The sequence below is a fragment of the Monodelphis domestica genome, chromosome 8 (assembly GCF_027887165.1).
Source record: "Monodelphis domestica isolate mMonDom1 chromosome 8, mMonDom1.pri, whole genome shotgun sequence".
Classification (NCBI taxonomy): Eukaryota; Metazoa; Chordata; class Mammalia; order Didelphimorphia; family Didelphidae; genus Monodelphis; species Monodelphis domestica.
The window spans coordinates 209,057,222-209,075,880 of record NC_077234.1 but is presented as its reverse complement, the minus strand read 5'-3'; the positions used below and the strand labels follow the sequence as shown (position 1 = coordinate 209,075,880).

The 18,659-nt window shown below is 34.9% G+C and overlaps 1 protein-coding gene across 1 annotated transcript in view; it reads left to right on the top strand.

Annotated features, from left to right (window-relative positions):
- Positions 1-18,659, top strand: part of OCA2 (OCA2 melanosomal transmembrane protein) — a 575,033-nt gene that overhangs the window by 150,384 nt on the left and 405,990 nt on the right. Inside the window, exons 13-14 of the mRNA XM_056808519.1 lie at positions 3,816-3,954; positions 9,932-10,064. Of these exons, the coding sequence (XP_056664497.1) occupies positions 3,816-3,954; positions 9,932-10,064 (272 nt within the window). The remainder of the gene's footprint in view (positions 1-3,815; positions 3,955-9,931; positions 10,065-18,659) is intronic.

The window sequence follows — 18,659 nt, the reverse complement described above, 5'->3', positions numbered from 1 at the left end:
AAAGGAAAGTATTTAGGACTAGGAATCTAGACATCTGGATTCAGTTTTACCTTTGCCAGTAGATTATGATAATGACTTTGACCTACTTAAAATATGGTGGAAGACTTTGGAGGATTTTCTGAGGATCAGAGGTTTTGGAAGACCTTTCTGGGATAATAGAGAATGCTGGGGCTAGCCTGCATGCAGTTCATGTTTAGAATTCATGTTTTTTGAGGCTCTAGTGCCCATGAGGAAGGGTCTATGCCCAAGTTTTGGGGTGTCAGCCACAGAAAACAGATAAAAAAAAGTAAGATGAGAATACATGGCTCAGAGAGAGCAAGGAGAGATTAAAATTAGACGTTGCCTGAATCTGAAATTAAGCCCATCTGGTTATTGTGACAACTGGTTAGAGTGAAATTCATTCAACAACTTTCTGGCCCTTGCTTTTCCTAGTGCATAGTGCTGGGAAAATACCTAGCATTTACCTAGGGCTTAAATTGCATCTCCTTTTGGTTCAAACCCCTTCATATTGGCTGCAAATACAGTCTGAGGAAGGAAGTGATAGCTCTCTTTATCTTGTTTGAATGTTTATTTGTAATTGTGTTACTTGATACTATTAAATTACATGCCAATTCATTATCAAGGAGTTTTTTTCTAAACTTTGAAATTGTTAGAGTGAGAGAAGAGACTCTAATCCATGTGAGAAGACATTCACCTGATTTTATTCAATTGCAGGAATGAGCCATTAAATGATTTTGCAATTTTGGTAATTTATTGAGAATATTTCAGAGCATAAACTAGTCTTTGTTTGAAGAAAGTGACAGTCAGACACAGAGAGAAACAGAGACAGAGACAGACAGACAGACAAACTACGAGAGAAAGAGACAGAGTGAAACAGACAGACTGAGAAACAGACAAAGATATATAGAGAGACACAGGGAGAGACAGACAGAGCAGACAGACAAAGACAGAGAGACACAGAAACATACAACAACAGAGACAGGTCTACAATATTTCAATGAACTTTGGGTGAACAAAGCATCCTCAAGCCACTATGACAATTCAACAAGCATGCTACCTTATGCAATTTTTATTCTTTGGCATTACCATATAAAAAGCAGTGAGAAGTCAATATATAATAAATAGCTATTACATGGTTGTTTGGGTTAGTCTAGTGCTGACCCAACACTAGTGTATAGTTATGGTCCAAATTCAAAGATTAAGAACAAAACAGTTTAAGTTCTTTTTAATCCAAGGTCTCAACCATCTGACATGAGCAGGCATAATAGAGGAAACAGAAAGGAAATAGATAAAACGGCAAGGTAGAGAAGGGTTTTAATCTGCATAGTTGAAGGAAATATTCTCATTGGTAAGAACATACACTAGCCAGAGTGTTGTAATTTACATGTAAAGAACCAAAAGTTATCAGCATGTCTTTAAAAACTGAGATTTTTAATAAAGGAATATATTATAGAGACATTTATTTTTATTTAAGATGATAACAGGAACATTGAATATTGCCAGATCTTATTCAGCTTTTCCAGGCCACAGTTAGCTTTATAGTCATAATTAGTCAAATTCTTACTTTTATGATTATTCTTAGAAAATGGATTTCATACGTGTATATTTGAATTTCTACCATGCTGGATTTTTCCCTTTCTTTAGTTGTTAAGCTTCTTGTCCCTTGTCTAAAACTTTACAAATGTAATTGCATGCTGTCATTACTGTGAAGATGAAATAGACCAAAAAATTCTACTTTCCTGATAATAAAGATTAATAGCTAGATTTAGTTCCCTATCACTTTGGAGGCATAAAACACTCTATAACTTCCCAGAGCACAGTATTTGTTAAGGTAAACATACTTAAATTTCCTACCAACCTGTGAGAGAGGAATATATAAAATAATAGACTGAATCAGGTTGCATCTGGGTCACTCTTCTGTTTCTGACAGTTAAAAGATGAGGATAGACACAAAAATTTCCCACCTTCACTTTAACTCGACCATGGAGTTCCTATGAATAGTACATTTGTTTCAAGAGTTTGTATGACTTTCACCTTTTATGCATATCCCACCTCTGGAAGTAAGAGATTTCATCAATTTTTTTTACCTCTACTATAAAGTAGCATTTTGTTTGGCTTGTCTAAGAACTCGATGTTCCAAGGCCAAGAGATACTTATTCTCTCATTCTGATATTAAAGAATCAGTAAACAAATCTGTTTTTCTTCTATTTAAAACCTAAGAACAATTTTATGAACCATAAGCCTTTCTTTGATTGTACAATCTTGATATTTTTAGATTATCCTCATATCAGATGTGTAACTGTGTCATGTATTATATCCAATTTCTACCTGGAGCTTTGCACAAAATTTCTCTAATGTTCTTTAAATATCTGACAGGTTTAAAATACTTTTTTTCATCGATTGTGGTTTTTTAAAACTTCAATTGGTCTTCACTTTTTTAATAAAGAAAATATCTTTTAAAAGTAATGCATGATCATTGGAAGTCTAAGTAGTAATTTCTATCTGATTGTTAGGTTTTTTTTTTGTGTGTGATTTCTTCCAAGGGTAATGGTGCACATTTCTTCCTAGGGTGTTGTTCCAATTCCTTCTTAGGTTGGTGATTTGGTAAACTGTAATTAGGGTTGGGTGAGGAAACAAAATGAGAACAACCCCTTTCCTTCTGGGATCACACTATTCCTAGAAACGATCCTTGGTTTCCTGCCAAGGATCTTAATATTCCTAAAGACAAATCAAAGTAATTCACTGGAGATAGAAGGGAGACTACAAGACCTCTTCAGGTCTCTTTTTGAAATTTTTTCATCATTCAGTCATTTCAGTCTGACTCTTAATAATCCCAATTGGAATTTTCTTGGCAAAGACACTGGTGTGATTTGTCATTTCCTTCTCTAGCTTGTTTTACAAATGAAAAAATTGAGGCAAACAGGGTAAAGTGACTTCCCCAGGGTCACACAAGAAGTAAGTGTCTGGGACTGAATTCAAATACAGGTCTTGACTTCAGGTCCTGCAGGCTTTCCACTGTATCACCCAGATGCCTAGACAATAAAGCCTTAGCTTTTCCAAATATATATATATATTAAGAGCTGAATCAGTTCCCTATCACTCTGGGGGCATAAAAGATTCTATGATTTCCCAGAGCACAATATTTGTTAGTTGTAAACACACTTAAATTTCCTCTCCAGCTGTGAAAAAGGAGCATGTGAAACACTAGACTGAGTCAGAAATGGCCCTTATGCTCCATACCCATAAAAAAAGGAATAGGTTGGAATGTACTTTAGGAGCTGTCCAGATTCAAAGTAATACAGAGGTAACAAAGCAACATAAAAAGGAATCTAGGACCCTAAGACTGAAGCTACTGCTGCTTTTGCTGCTGCTGCAGTTTGCCCTGGAGAGATCTGGTTACCAACTCCTCCATCTTTTAAGGAAATCAATCTTACTATAAGCTCTTTGCTCTATGGATAAAAGCGCTGGTTGCAAAAATATAATTCCTGCATGTCTGTGAAAGCGCTGCTCCTTGTGATCTCCTACCACCCTTTGAGACAGGAAAATAGGTTTATTCACATTTGTACAGAAAATGATTCTAAATCATAGGTAAATTTGATGAAAAGAGCTATGGTCTGAGATCTGTGGCTTCTACTGTTGACTATCTGTATTAGTATTTTTTCTTTCTTTGGGTTGTATGGGTATGTGTGTGTTTTATACCCTATCAAAGTAAGCAGTTTGTTCTTATTATTTGGGATTGAAGAAGACTCTCAGAATTTGAAGGGCAATTTAATCAAAGGATAAACAAGTGGTTTAATTTCCCTTCTCTTCACCAGGTTATGTGAGGTGCTCAATCTTGATCCCAGGCATGTCCTGATAGCAGAAGTGATTTTTACAAATATTGGAGGAGCTGCCACTGCTGTTGGGGATCCACCAAACGTGATTATTGTTTCCAATCAAGAGCTGAGAAAGACAGTATGTACCAAGATAATTGCATTTCCACAAAAAAATGCAGATATTAGCTTAGTTGTCAACTTATACTTCCTACCCTTAGGGGTGTCTTTTTGAGACTTAGTTCCTCCTTGACATTTTCTTTTGGTTGCTATTGGATAACTTAAGAGTAAAACAATGATTGGCTGACATTTGCTTTAGGGGTTAAGTAGTTTTACATTGTGTTATCTAGCAAATGAAAGCATACAATTTTTTACTTGTTTATTTGGGTTTTGTTTTGGTGTTTTTGTTTTATAAGATTATTAACTTACAAAAATGATCAATATGGAAATATGTTTTGCATGATAATACAAGTCACACTGAATTGCTTGCCAGCTCCAGGAGGAGGGAGGAAAAGAAGGTTGGGAAATAATTTGGATCCTATAACTTAGGAAAACTTTTGTGGAAATTTGTTATTGCATGTAATTGGTAAAAAAAATTGTCATTCTCATGCTGGTTTAATTTATGACACACATAATCATAGAATAACAGAAGGGAGAAAGAAAAAAAGGAAGGGAAAAAGGATGAAAGGAAGGAAATAAGGAAGACAAAAAGTAATAAAGATGAGTTGTGTAAGTTTATGTATGTAGATACCCAAAAATGTTGGTTTCCACCTCATTTAGTGGTAGGTAAGGCTACATGATTCTTGACCTGTCAGTCTAATTCCATTATGGCTTTCCCAACTTGATTTTGATTCATTGATCTTGTCTCTTTCCCCCCTCTTTTTATGACTATATAACAGATAATATTCTGACACAAGATGGAAGAGAATACTATGACTTATCTTTAAAATGCTTCCCCAAGCTAGTACCTAATTGGTATTAATGTGCAATACCAAGCACATTGTCTGTTTTGGGAGGACAATAGAATTAATCCTACACTATTTTAAAGCTGCCTATGGAGTCTTGAATTTGAATGCATAAAATTGAAATTGGAATAATGAAAATGACCTGATACGTGCACTTGTGTAATACACCATGTCATTCAGAGTGTGAGGGGAGAGGGAGAAAGCCATGCTATTTATATTCTTTATATTAAACCATTCCTGAATTCCATAATGGCTTTTCAGGTCATTTAACAAACTGCTGTAGAATCTTCCTAGATTTAAAATCTAGTGGTAATGGGGCAAAGGCAAAGCATTTGGATATGTGGCCTTGGAATTAATTTCTTTCTTGTGACCCCTCTGAGATAGAGACCTATGATGAGGTTAGGGCCTTGGATAAGCCCTCTGACCAATGTCACTGAATTTTGCCAGTATAGTATCCTTTTGAGTTGTAACCTCCAGGCATTGATCTATAGATTAGAGAAGACAAAATTCTTATCTTTTATTGAAAATGATACCCATAGAAGTTCAGGATTAAACATTATCTTTCAGGAAAACTTTATCATGTCTGGTCTTTGTGGATAAATAGGAGTTACTTCCATTTATTCATTAGCAGTGAGGAGATAAGACAACACTTATCTCTATGAAGTCACAAATTAATTCCAAGGGAAAGTGTTTTCAGCAGTGATTAATTTATAAGACCTTGCTATCAACAGTGTAATGAGATTGCAGGCAGATATTTGCATCCCAGAAGAGGGATATTTATTGTGCATTCTTTGGATGTTCATTAACAGACTAATGTAGGATGGAAAAGTCTTTCAAAATTATTTTAAGCTTTGAAATTAATTTTGAAAATATTCACAGGAAAAATAAATAGTAAATATATAATTTACATAGCAATAAACAAAATCAATACTAGGCTTTGCAATAGTCCTTAGCCTTTAAAAGATCAGAGTGGGGAACTTGGGGGAAATTGGGCAGAAAGCCCAGTTTGCATTCTGCGCCCTCCTACAGTCCTTCAAACCCGTCTTTTCCTCTTCCCTATGTATTGGCATTTTTAAAAAGGGATCCTGCAATGCATAATGCTTTAGTTAAAAGGAATCACTCTCTTACAGGGTATAATTTATACCTTTTTGCTCTTTGATTCTCTCCTTAGTGTCTGGTTAAAGGGGAGAATTGCTCTCTAGCTGCCAAAGACCATGCATTTTCTAGTAGACTAATTTTGGTCTTCTACTTAAAAAAAGCCAACCAACCAACCAACCCTCATCAGCTGTAACTAATACTTTAGTGGGATATTAAATGTTTTTATGGCAACTGCTGGTCCTGATTTTGAAGCTCCTTGTTGAGAGTGTATTCCAAGTCATCCTGCTTTGTTTATTAACTATCCTTTTCACAGCAGGTGAAGTCAGGTTCATTAATTCTATCAAGTAAAAAACAACTTTGAAGTATCCCTTTCAAAAGGAAAGAAAAAAAGAAATGAGGAAAAACTCAGAGGTAGTAAAGCATCAAGGAAGGGGACATAGAATGGAAAGCATCCTCACAGATTCAGAGAAATTGTAAGGAACCTCAGAAGCCAGCTAATTCAACCCAAACCTGATAGAACTCACTCTAACATGTCTAACAAGTTCTCATTTATCAGCCATCTAGCAGCTTCTTCTTACAGACCTCCAATGAAGGAGTACCCACTGTTTCTCCAACACAGTCTATTCCACTTATGGAAAGTTCTAATTGTTCCTTATTTCAAACCTTAAGTTTCCTCTTTGCAATGTCCATTTGTTGTTCTGGGTTGCAATTTTGGGGACGAAACTGCCTAAATATAATCCATTTTATATATGCCTTTAGGAGAAAATATTTATTTGGTTTTGTTCCAATTTGGGGGCAAAAAAACTGGGACAAAGCCAAGTAAATATAATCCCTTTTATATATAATAGGCAACTAGGTGGCACAGTGGATAGATGATTAGAACTGGAGGCAGGAAGACCTGAGTTCATAATTCTGTGCCCAACTGAGAAGAAAAGTGTGTAGAGCCAAAAAGAATTTGATGGAGAGAAAGTTATAACAATATTCACAAAGAGTAGGAAAGGACTGAGTAAAAGAACTATACTAATATTAGTCTTGATTGTGAATGGTTTTGTGACATAGGATCATTTTGGAAATGGCTTTGCCTATGAAATTATAGAGAGATGTAGGAAAACAGCAAGAATTCCATAGATATATTTATATAAAAAGCTTAGTGTAAGAATTAGCATGAAAATGTGCATGATATTTGCTTGGATTATTTCCTTCTTGAAATAATAATTGTGGTTTTTTTTCCTACATCTTTCCTAGGATTTCTACATTGAAATCAAAGGAGGGGGAGGGAGAAAGACAGACAGATAAAAAGAGACAGAGAAAGAGAATACTATCAAAAGAATTTGGTCCCACTCGGTGGGCTAGGAGACAAGAGGACTTTAGGTTAGAAGATAAGGCAGACCTTTGGTATCTTTTACAGCATGGAGGAAAATTAAGAAGTATGAATAGAATGAAAAAAGGTCTAAAAATGGAAGGGATGGATGTTTTCTTCACAATAAAATTATGAGCTATATTCTATAAAGCAAAAATTGTTATATCTGTTTTATATATGGAGAAACCAAGGCTGAAAGAGCTTAAGTAGCTTGCTCAAAGCTAGTAAGAAAGGAAAGAGGAGATAATTGGGAGTTTTACTATAAAAATAAACAAATAAATAAAAGAGAAATATTCACATGGTATGGATTAAAGGCCCTCTGCCATTCTGATTAACTTTTTCTTGAAACCCTCCAGCTATCCAATGTCATTCTAAAATGTGGCATCTTGAATTGATTAGAATATTCCTGATATGTTCCAATTAGGGCAGAATGCAGAGGGACTATTGCCTTACTCCTAGAAGTTATGCCTCTCTTACAGCAGCCCAAGATCATTCTAGCTTTTGGGATCATTGTACCATATTGCAAAATTATATTGAACTTGAAGTTCACCAGTCTCCTATCTACATATTTATAAGATAGATGTTGTACATGTAATATGTATAAATCCACATGGATTGTAATATACAATCCTAAATATATAGACAGGGAGCTCAAGGGAAAGGATGGATAACTAACTCTGAAATCTCACAAGAAAGAGAGGGGTACTGCGCAGGTATTAAATCTATCTGTGCCCATAAATTTGCTGTTCTAGAGCATGAGTTTTGGTTGAAAAGTTACTACCTTCCTGTTTCCTATCTCTTAAAACAATGCCTCAGGTTTATACCCTTTATTTTGGCCTCTTCTCAATAAATGACAGTCACAAAAATCGAGCAGTGAAGAAAGAATAAGCAAACATTGGAGATTATGCACCTTAAGTTATATCAGAAAAATATAATTGAATGATAGATATATGCATACTCTCCTATATACATAACACATTTTTTATACAAATATATACATATATTTGTGTATCTCTCTGTGTATCTGTGCATTTATTCATGTATATATGTATGTATATATAAATGTATATCTATGTCTATAAATATATCTGTGTATACCCATATACAGACACTATAGAAATATAAAACATACATTGAATTTTTATAGTTCTGTCTATAGTTTATAGTTCTATCATAAGTTGAATTGATTCATTTTCCTTTTTTAAAAAATGATTCATTTTCAAAGAATTAAAAGAGAAAAATTTAGATTCTTACTAAAAATAACCTCATGGCCATAATGAGTTTTATTTTGATTTATTAACATTTGGAACAGAAGTAAGAAACTTATAGAAATGAGTGTCTTGATTATTCTTCCCTATTGGAATTCATGCCTGGTTGCTTCTTTAATGTTCATGTAGACATAAATGATGACTAGATAATGTGTAAAAATAGGAAGACTATCCACCAGGGTCCTTAGTCATTTGGTTAGAATGTTTTTTTTTTCCCTTAAAGGTATTGAGATTTGACTCTGGAGATGAAAGATTTGGATAATTGATGTAGCTTCTGTTTAGAAAGATAAGATTCTTCTTATATTTTATAATTGTGTGTAAAGGAAGCACACTATGTAGTAGTGTGCTTGTAAATGTTTAATATCCAGTTCTTTGGAAAATTCATGACATACTTAAAAAATAATTTTACTAACCATCTTAAAATTAATACTATGTATTGGTTCCAAGGCAGTAGAGTGACTATTAGTAGAGACTAGACAATGGGGATTAAGTGACTTGCCCAGGGTCACACTGATAAGAAGTGTCTGAAGCCAGATTTGTACTTAGGACCTCCTGTCTCCAGGCTACTGAGCTGCTCCCTTCATGAAATGCTGTTATTAGTATTCATGCTCTCTCATTCTCTTTCTCTCTTTCTGTTTCTGTCTCTGTCTCTCTCTCTTATTTAACTTCTTCCAGTAAAGCCCTATTTAAATGTCTCTCATTAAGCCATAGAGATAATCCTGAATTTTAAAACAACTGTGACATGTGCATGTTGCCTGGCAAAGTAGAAAGCTTCCAGTCTGGCTTCAGTGGTGAATTTTTGTTTTGTTCAAGGATCAGCCAAACTCATTTTTGAAGGGGTCACCACATCATGGAGTGTTTTAGGCAACTACTGTATTTAAAGATCACTTAATAAGTCATGGAGATGTTGTGACCTTCATTTGTAGAGGTATCAACATTCATGAAGTCATATATATTTTGAAATACTAAAAATGTGTAGATAAATGTGTGCATATTATGTGTACATATTTATACACATATGTTAAATGTGTACCTATATGCACAGGTAAACTTTCATAGTTTTGTATCCATATATGTATATAGTGATGACCATGTTATTGCAAATTACATGGATTAAGAATAATCTGTTAGTATTTCAATTATAATTCTTTTCTGAAGAATTTTCTAACCAATGTTTTATATAATGTTGTATAGGAAATAGTTGGGAAAAATGACAAGTTCAGTTAAATATTTGGAAATTTCTCAAGATATTTGCTACTATATATCTAAAACATCTGGGCAGATGATGGATTCTTATTGGTCTTTGACTAGATGTTTTAAGGTTATATAGACATAATCATTCAATTATAAAATGTAACTGGAAGAGTGATGTTTTGTAGAAAGTGCAGCTCAGTCTAATATTTTTCTTTCCATTTTTTAAAATTTTAGGGAATGGATTTTGCTGGGTTCACAGCACACATGTTCATTGGAATTTGTCTTATTCTCTTGGTTTCATTTCCTTTCCTGAGACTTCTTTACTGCAACAAAAAGCTTTACAATAAAGAACCAAGTGAGATTGTTGGTAAGTTTGGGGGGTGGGGGGGGGAAGACTACTTGCTGTACCTTTTCCTTTTCCCTATGAGATGACAGGAAGGTAATTTAATCCTCTTTGAAAATGTGTTTTAGCTTAAAGTAACTAAAAATATGGGCAGAGCATGAGATAAATGTCACCTGCCAAGTGTTTGCCTAATATAGGCAATGGTCGATATATCCACTCTTTCCTGATTATATAACAAGTTGAAGAGTTTTCAATTTATGAGTCACTAGTGATCCTCCTAGGTCATCTTCAGTTTCTCTAATGGAATTAGTAGAATACAGAAATCCTATGTTCAGATATTCAGATCCTCTGTGACAATTCAAATACCTATCATTTATAGTTCAAATGCTGTAGTATAATTTAAATATAGGGTACATAGTTCATATAACAAGTGATTGTTCTAGGCTAAAATGTAGCTAAGCTAAATTTAACAGCTAACATAGTTCAAATAGCAGTTATTATTTAGGCATGTCAAGTTAAACATCTCTACTCAACATCAGAGATATTTGTAAAATGCTTTACATAGTAGGAGCCTGTTCTCTTTCTTCCTTCCTTTCCTAGGTAATAGGTATTTTTGTACTAGCAGATTTTCAAGAAAATCGAGGGAACACATTAAAATAAAGTGTTTAAAGGGACTACTTATACCTAGGATCCCTATGCACCTAAAAGTAGCAAAGCCTCAAATGCGCTTCTGTGGTTTCAACCATAGTGAACACTTCTTGTCATTGTGATACTTAGCATTTCCCATTACTTTAAGATTTCTTTGGAAGTTCTAACAGCTAGAAAAGCTGCAAACCATCCAGATGGGAAATGCCTAGTGTCCCACGGGATAGTGCCAGCTTTACTTAATGTCCAAATTATTCTGACACCAAATTTTGGATGATTTCTGACAATATTGTATTATCTCTGCTGTCCTTGATTTTTTTAACTTTGTTTTCGGATAACTTGAAATCAGCCAATTTTAGAGTTTGGAGGGTCTGTCATATTAAGTTTTAATTCTTTCATTTCATGCTTTTAATTTGTTATTGAGCTCTATAGTCTAATGATCTATTTCATCTTTAGTTGATAGATATTCAACCTTTGATTTTATTGATAGAAAACTCCCAGGTAAGGAATCTGCCTCTGTGAGTATAGTTTGGTATTTCCTCTTTAATTTTTTATTTTCATAGAGTTGCTTAGAATATTAAAAGTTTAAGTGGTTTACCACAGAACATAGAGCCAGTATGTGTTGTGGGAAAAAGAGCTGAACCCAGGTCAGCTCTCCAACCACTATGGCATCCTTTCCTTCATCTTAAGGAAGACACGTAAATTTCATTTCAGAAGTCACCAGTACATGATTACCCATGGTAGATACTTACTCCTTTTCCCCATTTCATGTGTTCCTTTCATTCCACTGGGGTTGAGTGTACATGTGCTGTAATAGAAAGCATACATTTGAGCCATTTCAGAAAAGACCTTCCTAAGGTTCTGGAAGAATGACTTCCTTTAGGAGTAAGAAATTTGTTCTCAGAAGTTATTTTAACATAAGAAGTTTGTGCCTGGGAATCCTAGAGGAGATCTAATAATATAAGATAAATCCTACTTAGGAAGTTAGGACACTGGGTTTGAATTCCAGTTGATGCAGACACAATTCTCAAAATGGCACACTGAGTAATTCAGAAATATTTAATAAATGCCTAATTGCCTAATCCAGGGCAGGAAACTTCCTTCAGCACTTTAAATGATAAAGAAGTATGATTCCCTCCCCCACCCCACTGAGTTTTTAATCTAGAAATGCAGAACAAGTTGACATACACAGTGTATTTAGAGAACTACAAACTATCTATCTAAGTGATGCTAATTTACTATTACTACAAAGAATGCTGGAGAAGGGGGAGGACAGTGAAATACAGGTCAAGACTTGAAGGACTAGTAAAGGGAATCTCATAGCAAAGGGAGGAGGATGCAATCCATTGTAAAATACAACAGGAAAAGTTAGAACTGTAATACAATTTGCTAATCAATGCTGAAATGATAGTATCCATTAGGCCCAGTTTGATTCATTTAAATGTCAAATTGCATTGCCTTTAAAAGTATTTATAATTATCCTTTTATAAATAGCCCAGCTAAGTAGTAGAATCCCAACCTTTCTGAAGAACAAAGAAATCCTTTCTCCTATTGCCCTTTTCTTTATTTGTCTGGTTGTATTTGTTAGCATAATGAATGAAATAATCTTTTTGCCTTTCTTTCTGAACCCAAATTCAATCTAAATTTGCCCTTTTGCAATAATTAGATTTCAATGCAATTAAATCTTGTGACCTATCTTCATTGAATAACCCATTTAGATTTGGTGTCTAGAGTAGTTCTAACCTGAGAATTGTATATTGAAGTGAAATAAATTTTCTTTAATTTCTTCTATTTTGATTGTAATTATTAGCCTGATAGAATATGATTTGAATGTAATAATAATGAATTAATCTGCTTAAGTTTGTGTTTAAACAGGCAAAATTAAGTGGAGAATAGAGCAAATTATTTGATGAACAAGAGTGGTAGAGATACTGGATCTGCAAAATCTCTTCTCAAATCCTTCTACTATACCTCAAAAATGAATGGATTTTTTTCTGAGTCTGAGGGAGTGTGGAAATGATATCATATTTTTTCAGTGCTCTGTTTTGACATTTCTTTTGCCCACTTGAAGAGGGCAATGGCAAAACCTATGCATCCATCATACCATCCTTAAGTTGATCCAAAGGGAATCATGATTTCTCTCTAGCTCCTGCCCTGTAGACATGCTATTAGTAATTGAAAATAGTTTGGTTTATAGGTTAACTTAGTGAAATTATAATAGCACTTATTTGCACAGTGTCTATTTTTGTTATTGATGTCTTGTATACTTGAAAAAATAATTTGAATTTAGTGATTTAAAAAGAATTAATCCCCATAAACCTCTTCCTTCTGGAAGATCTTTTTCTCTCTCTTACCTTGATTAAGAAATGTATAGGGGGCAGCTGGGTAGCTCAGTGGATTGAGAGCTAGCCCTAGAGACGGGAGGTCCTAGGTTCAAATCTGGCCTCAGACACTTCCCAGCTGTGTGACCCTGGGCAAGTCACTTGACCTCCATTGCCTAGCCCTTACCACTCTTCTGCCTTGGAGCCAATACACAGTATTGACTCCAAGACGGAAGGTAAGGGTTTAAAAAAAAAAAAAAAAAAAAAAAAAAAAAAAAAAAAAGAAATGTATAGTCTTAGTCTTATTCCAAGTATCCACTGGGTAGTAATTATTAAAAAAATAATTGTTTATTGTTTAGCAGATTCATGTATTCTTTAATCTCTCTGAATTTGATTGCCTCAAAAATTATAGCAAATATTATATTAGAGCCAATTCAACCTTGAAATTAATTATGTGGTGTCCAGTCTGATTTTCCTCAGACCTGTTTGAAAATTCTGAAGTGCTGAATAGTTTTCTGTTTAGAAGCTTTCATTACTTCCCACATAAAACCTTTTACTCTTTGCCTTCTGCTGTACTTATTCTTTGTTCTGGTATTTTTGCAATGGCCTTCAGCCCAACTATAATACAATTCTGATCCTCTAAAAGATTTAAAAATGACAGTACCACTTTTGTCTATTCCATAAACTGAATTCCCTTTAATCCCCAAGATAAATGTTACTTCTTCTAGACAAGGAAACTCAAGCTATTAACTTGAAAAGAAACTTTTTGAAGGATAAAAAGGTTCTGAAAACTTTCAAGAAACTTATAAATTTTTCATTCAGATTAGTGTCCTAATTTATAATCAGTTACTATTTGCTTAATAACACCAGATCCAGAATTCTTATAATCAGCCTGTTCACCCTGCTTTATTCCAATCAGTAGCTATTCCATTGCTAAGAGGTTAATCAGTGGATTTTCAATGAAAATAAATGCAGAGGTATTCCCCTATTTATCAAATTTTCTTCTGAAATGGATGAAAAGGTGATTTATAAAAAACAGATTTCATCAAAGGGGACTCCAGTCACCTGGGTAGGAAGAAGAAGGAAGGCATACATAGAATGACTTAATGGGCCATTTTCATCTCTAATTTCTTTGATTCTGCAATAACTTGATATGGGTTGTTTGAAGCACCTGATTTAATCAACTAAATATCTGACATGTTGGGTACTGATTGGCAATCAGTTGAGGTTTTGGAGTTTCAGGAACTCACATTAGTTGTGCCCTGATTTTTCTGGCTTTAGGCATTTTAAAGAACTTTGTTTTAAGGGAGCTTAGATTATTTGCTTCATATGGTATTATCCATCTTAGAATATTTTGTTGCCTGTTGACTCAGAAGATGAGAGTGTATGAGTTAATGAGGATTTGACATCTTAGCATCAACATGCTTATTGTTTTAAAGTGTTTTTTATAAGATTTTAGGTTGAAAAACAGTTTCTAGTTATTTCAATTAGTTTCCCCTGAAGACAAAATCAGTATAGTTATTATTTTCTTTCTAAACTGGAAATAAAAAAAAATAGAGATCAAGTGATTTTCTCAGTTAAAGTCAATATTCCATTCTCTGAGTCCCAAACTGATCTTTCATATGACTGGCTTACTTCTTTGCTTTTATCTGGAACTAGTGATATTAAAGAATGAGATGTAGAAGTTTTAGTTCATTAGGTTCATTTTTGTGAACGTCAATGGATTCCAATTTGAGGAAATTTAATGGTAATTTACCTAATGTTGCTTATGTCTAGTTCTAGTTCCAGAACAAGGAAGAGACAATTTGGTGTGGTCTAAGGCAGTGATGTCAATCTCAAATAGAAAAATGAACCACTAAAAAGTACATAAAGATCCCTAGTTTTCATTGGTTGACTTTAAAAAAGCATGTTTTGACATTATCTATGTTCTATTGTATTTTTATTTATTCTTAATTTTTTATCTTTGTCTTATTTCAATAACAAATTTCCACATATATTTTTCAGTTATATGATTCATGTTGTCTTCCTATCTTCTTCCCTTCCCCTCTCAGAGTTGATGAGCAATTCAATCTGGGTTTTACATGTATTATTTATTCATTTTAGAAAATAATTTCTTGATAATATTTTTAAATGGTTAGGGCTCTCTAGGGAGTGTTGCTGCCCAGTTCAGTATGGGGGTAATGTTTGATACTTCTTGTTTAAGAGGAACTGAGTTTGAAGTGCTAAGGTTGGAGCCATGGGACTTGAGTTTCAAAACTGAGTTCTGCTACTTACTACCTCTGTGAAATTTAGTAGGTTCCTAGGCCTCAGTTTCTTTGTCTGACAAATGAATCATTGGACTTATTGATATATAAGATCCCTTTTAACTCTGAATCTATGGGTCTATGAACTTCTGAAGGTAATTAAAGCTTATACTAACAGCCTCACAAAAAGAACAACTTAAAAAAGGGTAAACATTTAATTGGGACAAAATAAATGGTAGCCAACACAAATACTATCAAACTACATTCTTTATAAGAAGGTAATGGATGGTTTTGAATGAATGCATTACTCACGGAAGATTACTATCACATAGTTTAGGAAGTGATAAATAAGATCTGTTAACCCAGAATGACTAAAATTGTTTTTGACTTAAGTTCTGAGACTATCAGGGACAAAAATATCCTAGGGCAATGATGACAATCCTTTTAGAGACTGAGTGCCCAAATTGCAACTCTTATACCTTATTCCAGGCAGGGGATGGAGGAAGTGTTCCCCATGAGCTGCTGGGCAGAGGGACAGGTGATGTGAGAAATGTCCTCAGGCACTGATGGAGAGGTGGAAAGGAGCATCCCCCCCAGCATGCATGCCATAGGTTCACCAAAACAGTCCTAGGAGCTCTCTTGGCTAGGCTTAATTCAAGGAGAGAACTGGAAGGCATTTCAAAAGGTGACAAATCTTATTCCTTCCTTCCTATTCTAACCTGTTCACTGAGTCTTAGGATATACTTGGTCACCATTCCTTATCTGGACAGTTCAGAATGGAAAATATGAGTCTCAGCGGACATATTTGTAATCACAGGCTGCAATGCCTTGCATCTTAAACTGGCCACCACTGGGTAATATTTTTTTTTATTCTACACATTGTATTAGAAATTCTATTAAAATGATACTGGTGTTTGTCAAGTTGTAGTAAATAGATGTGTGACTCTGGTGTGACTAGAGAGCTACTAGGGGAAACCTGAGAATGCCTAGTTTTAATAGGGAGACATTACTACTAGGGGAAACCTCAAGGTGCCTAGTTGTAATAGAGAGAGATATACTAGGGGAATACTTGAAGAATGTCAATTCCCTAGATGGTTAATTGATTAATATTTTTCCTACCCTTCTCCCTTCACCCCTCAGGTTTCCACCCTCTCTTTCCTGCTTCCTTCCCCCCCCCCCATTAGTTAGCCACCTTTCTATGTAACTCAAAGGTGAAATGTGAGGTTTAGAGAAGATACTTTTTCTCTCTTTCTCAAGTAAGGAGATTTATTGGGGAAGATAGGACAGGATGGAAGATGAGGTGAGAGGGATGAGGTTATCCCTAGTCTATAATGAGGGTAGGAGGATTTTGGGAACTATCAGTCCTGTCACAGCTATGACACAAAAGTCTGTCAGGGAGTTATAAAAGACAATTGATTTTCTTCTGTCTTCTTCTAATCAGCCCAGTATATAACAGTCAGTTACCAACATCAGCCACACCAAAGCCTCAGCCTAGGTCAGAAGAAGCCAGTCTCTCTCTTGGTCAGAAGCCAAGGAAGTCTCTCAGTTCATCTCCTGGCTAGGCTTTCCTGGGAACATTCTATTTGGAATGTTCACCTTGATTGACAGATGATGTCTCCAGCTTTCTGTCTTGCATGCATGAACATTCTCTCTTCCTTCATGCCTCTTCCACAATATGAAATTTATAATAACATGCAATGGGTACATGGAATGGTATAATCTTAAAATCAGTCTTCATCCTAACTAAAGCACAAGTCCTCTCTTTACTATCTGCAGCAGGGATCACCCCAGCTTGGCTTGAATATTTTTAGCAATGGATGCTCACTCCCTCCAAGGCAGCTCTTCTTTAGAAAGTCATATCTGATTGTTAGGAAAGTAGTGTTAGATATAAAAGGAGACAGTATAGAGGAGTAAGCTGAGTACTGGAGTACTTGGAGTCAGGAAAACCTGACTTCATAACTAGCTTTGATACTTATGACCTGCATGATCCTAGAAAATATCTAGTCCTCAGTTTCCTTATCTGTGAAATGAGGGAAGTTGGACTTGACAACCTACAATTTCCTTACCTGACAAAAAGATATGTATATAAAATTATATCTGTCACGTTTCTATTTATCAGTTTATTCATCAGTTATTATTCAAATTTTAATTATGTAATGGTATATGAAGTTCTCTTGGTTCTACTCATTTTGCTCTTCATTATTTCAAGTAGGTTTCCCCAAGATTTTCTGAAATTAACCTGCTTATCATTTCTTAGGGTACAGTAGTATTCCATCATAATAATATACCACAATGTGTTCAGCCATTTCCAATTGATGGAAATCCCCTCGATTTCCAATTCTTTTTCACCACAAAGAGAGCTGCTATAAATATTTTGGAACATACAGGTTCTTTTCTTTCCCTCCTTATCTACTGGGGAAACAGACCTATCCATTGTTGCTCCAAAGGTAGATACAGTTTTATAACTCTGACAATAATTCCAAATTGCTTTCCAAATTGATTGGATCAATTTTCAGTTCCATCAACATTGCATCACTGACCACCCATACAATTCTTAATCATTGGTTTCTAACATGCTGTCCCTCCCTCCTATCCCTTCCCCTTTCCCTCTCCCAAGATAGTAGGATAATATGATATAGATTGTACTTGTGTTATCATACAACACACATGTCCATCATGTTGTGAAAGAAGACACATACCAGTTACACCAAAGAAAAATTCATGGAGGAAGTAAGGTGAAGAATTTCTGTCCTACTATGTCTTAGTTGAGGGTCTTTGAGAATTGGAATGTACTAAAAATTCAGTAGTCTAAGGTAAGAATTCTTAACCTGGGGTCTGAGAATTTAAAAACAATTTTGATAATTATATTCCAAGATTTCCTTTGTAAACTTATGCATTTAAAAACTTTCAAAAAAGTTCACTGGTTTTGCAAGACTTCAAAAGGTCACCATGACACACAAAAAGGCTAACAACTCCTGCCCTAAGGGTAATGTGATGATAGACCTATATGATTTTGGCTAGGATAGTCCTCAGGGAATAGATATGGAAATCCATTGGCAAGCCTCTTCCAAAGGCTTTGCAATTTGGTAGCACCTTATGCTTCCCTGACTTAACCTTCAAGAATCCGGGGTAAACTCCATGTCAGGATAAAGCAAGAAAGTAGAAAACAGAGGGACTTCTGTCAACTGAATAACAGAGGTGAAATCCTTGTCAGTGACGATGGGATTCAGGGTGTTAAGTATTGTCATATGTAGCTTATGTTGAGAGGAGGTACACGTCATAGGAATTAATGTGATTGATATGCCAGGAGGGGACATTAGTGTAAATGCTTAAATTCCTAAGAATTTAGTTGAACCTACTACTGAACTCTGAGAAGAGAGAAGATAATCTAGGGGGAGGAAGATAATAGT